Source organism: Juglans microcarpa x Juglans regia, chromosome 5S (genome assembly GCF_004785595.1).
Source record: "Juglans microcarpa x Juglans regia isolate MS1-56 chromosome 5S, Jm3101_v1.0, whole genome shotgun sequence".
Lineage (NCBI taxonomy): Eukaryota > Viridiplantae > Streptophyta > Magnoliopsida > Fagales > Juglandaceae > Juglans > Juglans microcarpa x Juglans regia.
The window spans coordinates 20985502-20988016 of NC_054603.1; the positions used below are offsets into that span (position 1 = coordinate 20985502).

The 2515-nt window shown below is 40.1% G+C and overlaps 1 protein-coding gene across 1 annotated transcript; it reads left to right on the top strand.

Annotated features, from left to right (window-relative positions):
• Window positions 1–378: 378 nt before the first annotated feature.
• LOC121267189 lies at window positions 379–1325 on the top strand. The gene is made up of 2 exons (XM_041171050.1): window positions 379–582; window positions 738–1325. Exons 1-2 carry the CDS (start codon window positions 379–381, stop codon window positions 1323–1325), a joined length of 792 nt encoding a protein of 263 aa, XP_041026984.1.
• The last annotated feature ends 1190 nt before the right edge of the window (window positions 1326–2515 follow it).

The window sequence follows — 2515 nt, forward strand, 5'->3', positions numbered from 1 at the left end:
TAGACATTTGTGGGCTATAGGAGGTGATTTTTATCGGTACTTAGGGTATTAGAAGTTTCAGGCGTTAGGCAAGATATCTTATGCAATTTGAAGGGTAGGATTTTTATAGATCTTCTGAGATGGTCATGTCGATTGAGGTTCGTTTCGGTTTTGTAGACCGCTTATAAGGCTTTTGACAGGATTGAGGTTCAAAGTCCGGAGTTATATAGTTACTAATTTTGCGTGTACATTTATATATTTATATATATATTTATGTTTGTTATACTATTCTCACCAATTGCTTGTTTTGTACGAACCCTTTATTCTTGTAATGTTTTTTTTTTTATAATCCAAGTTGTCAGGATGCCACCTCGTCGTCGGAAAAGAAGTGTATCGGGTATGAATGCGACAAATGATGAATGGGGATGCACCATAGAACAGTTTAATCGAATGCATCCTCCCACCTTCGATGGTCGGGGCGACGCAACCTTAGCAGAAGACTGGATCCAAGATATTCAGGAGATACTCCACGTTATAAACTGCACGGATGAACAGAAGGTTCTATACTCTGCTTTCAAACTAACAGGAGAAGCAAAAAGATGGGTGAATTTCTGAAAGAACTATTAGAGAAGCGGAAGGGACGGAAATAGTCCGTTGGCCGCACTTCAAGTTGATTTTTCTGGAACGCTTTTTCCCAACCTCAGTCTGAGACGACAAGGCTATGAAGTTCGCTAATTTGGTACATGGAGCTATGACAGTACACCAGTACACAGCTATCATGTTTTGCTGCATATTTGATCCCTGATGAGGAGAAGAAGGCTCGTAAGTTTGAACAGGGCCTGAATGAAAAGATTTACGAACGAATTGTGGGCTGTCAAATCTGGAACTTTTCAGAGTTGGTGAATAAGGCCACAGTATTTGAGCGGAGCCTTCAAAGAAGTGCAGCACTGCTGGAACAGAGGAATAGGACTGCGCCACAGGGGTTTCAATCTGTGATGGATCAAAGGCTGTGGAAAAAGAGAAATGATGGGAGTAGCTCGGGGCAAAAGCAAATGCATGGAAATCAATCGAACAGCCTCTGTAAGTTTTGTAATCGTGCACATACTGGAGAGTGCAGAAGGCATGTAGGGGCGTGTTTTCGATGCGGTAAGACCAGACATCTTATCCGGGAATGCCCTTTGCTACTAACAGACAACAAGAAGACTAACCCACATCCAGGTCCCCAACAAACGAATCAAGGTAACAATCAACGTAGAATGGGACTGGCCCAAGTGTTCGCACTGATAGCTGAAGATGCTGAAGACGAAAACAATGAGATCACAGATACCTCACTCTACTTCTCCTAGACATCTTTTTAATTGGGTAGAGATTAGTCATGCTTGCATGGAACTGTTCTAATAGGATAGCTTAGAATATTGAAGTTTGGTTGAAAGTAGATTTTATGAGGATTCAAAATTTGTAAATTGAGGTTATTCATGGCTTAAGCTTGGAACTTTTGATTATACGATATTGTTTTAGGAGTTGTCTGTTAGTTAGTTATGACATAAAACAAAATGTACAGACTAGTTAAATGTGGAGGTTAGTTCTTTTTCGATGTATATGATTGAGATTCAATGTTTTGAGGACTATAAATTGTTAGAGTGAGCAGCGGAAGCGTGGTTGTAGTGATATGATAGTCTGAGAGTTTGTTTCGTTAGTTATTGAGGTTTTATTTTTGGTAGAGATTTTGGAATTTATTTTTGGTCTTTAATTGCATTATGGAGGTTTATATTCTAGACTTGAAATGGCAGTGTGTGTGAACGTGTATGGTTAGGGAAAATATGGGAGAATACGATTGACAATATTGGAGGGTTAGAATTTGGAATATTAGGTTCGACAATTTTGGAATATTAATTAAGTTCAAAAATATGATTGACGTTTGGGGTAGGCATGGAATGGTTGTAGCGGATAAATATTTGGACTTTGCTTTAGGTGTAACAAATTTTGAGAACAAAATTTTTTTTAAGGGGGGAGAATGTAACACCCGGACCCAGAATTTGTATGGTTGGACTACTGAATTTATTTTTATTTATTTTTTTGAGCTTGGTATTTTAGGTTATTTTTTTTTGGTTTTATGTTATGGATCGAGTAGTGATTTTTTTTATTTGGAGATCTTGGCCGTTTGTTTAAATCTTGGAAAAACTATCGGTTTATGAGCAGTTTCTCACCTGCACGTCTCTATTGTATTTTATCCACTCCATGCACACGCACGTCTCCCTCACTTATCTAGGGTTTGTGTTGTTTTTCGTTGGCCTATATTTAACCCTTCGTGCATGAAGAAAACTGAAGAAAAGTGTTGCCGTCTCCTTCCCCATCTCTCTCGTGCACTGAAGCTGCCACCCTCCCCAACCTCCATGCTGCCGCTGCCTCCCGTTACTTGCTGGCACAGCTACACACGAAGTCATCTTTGCACCTTCGTAAGCCGCCTTCCACCTCTGCACTTTGACGTATGGACCGAGGGAAAGCCATGCCCAGCTTGTGCACCATAACACTACCG

Bases quoted from the DNA above. Each gene is read 5' to 3' on its own strand.
- LOC121267189 (XM_041171050.1), top strand. From the start codon at position 379: ATGAATGCGACAAATGATGAATGGGGATGCACCATAGAACAGTTTAAT. The intron at 583-737 runs GTGAATTTCTGA...GAGCTATGACAG, and splicing joins CAGGAGAAGCAAAAAGATGG to TACACCAGTACACAGCTATC.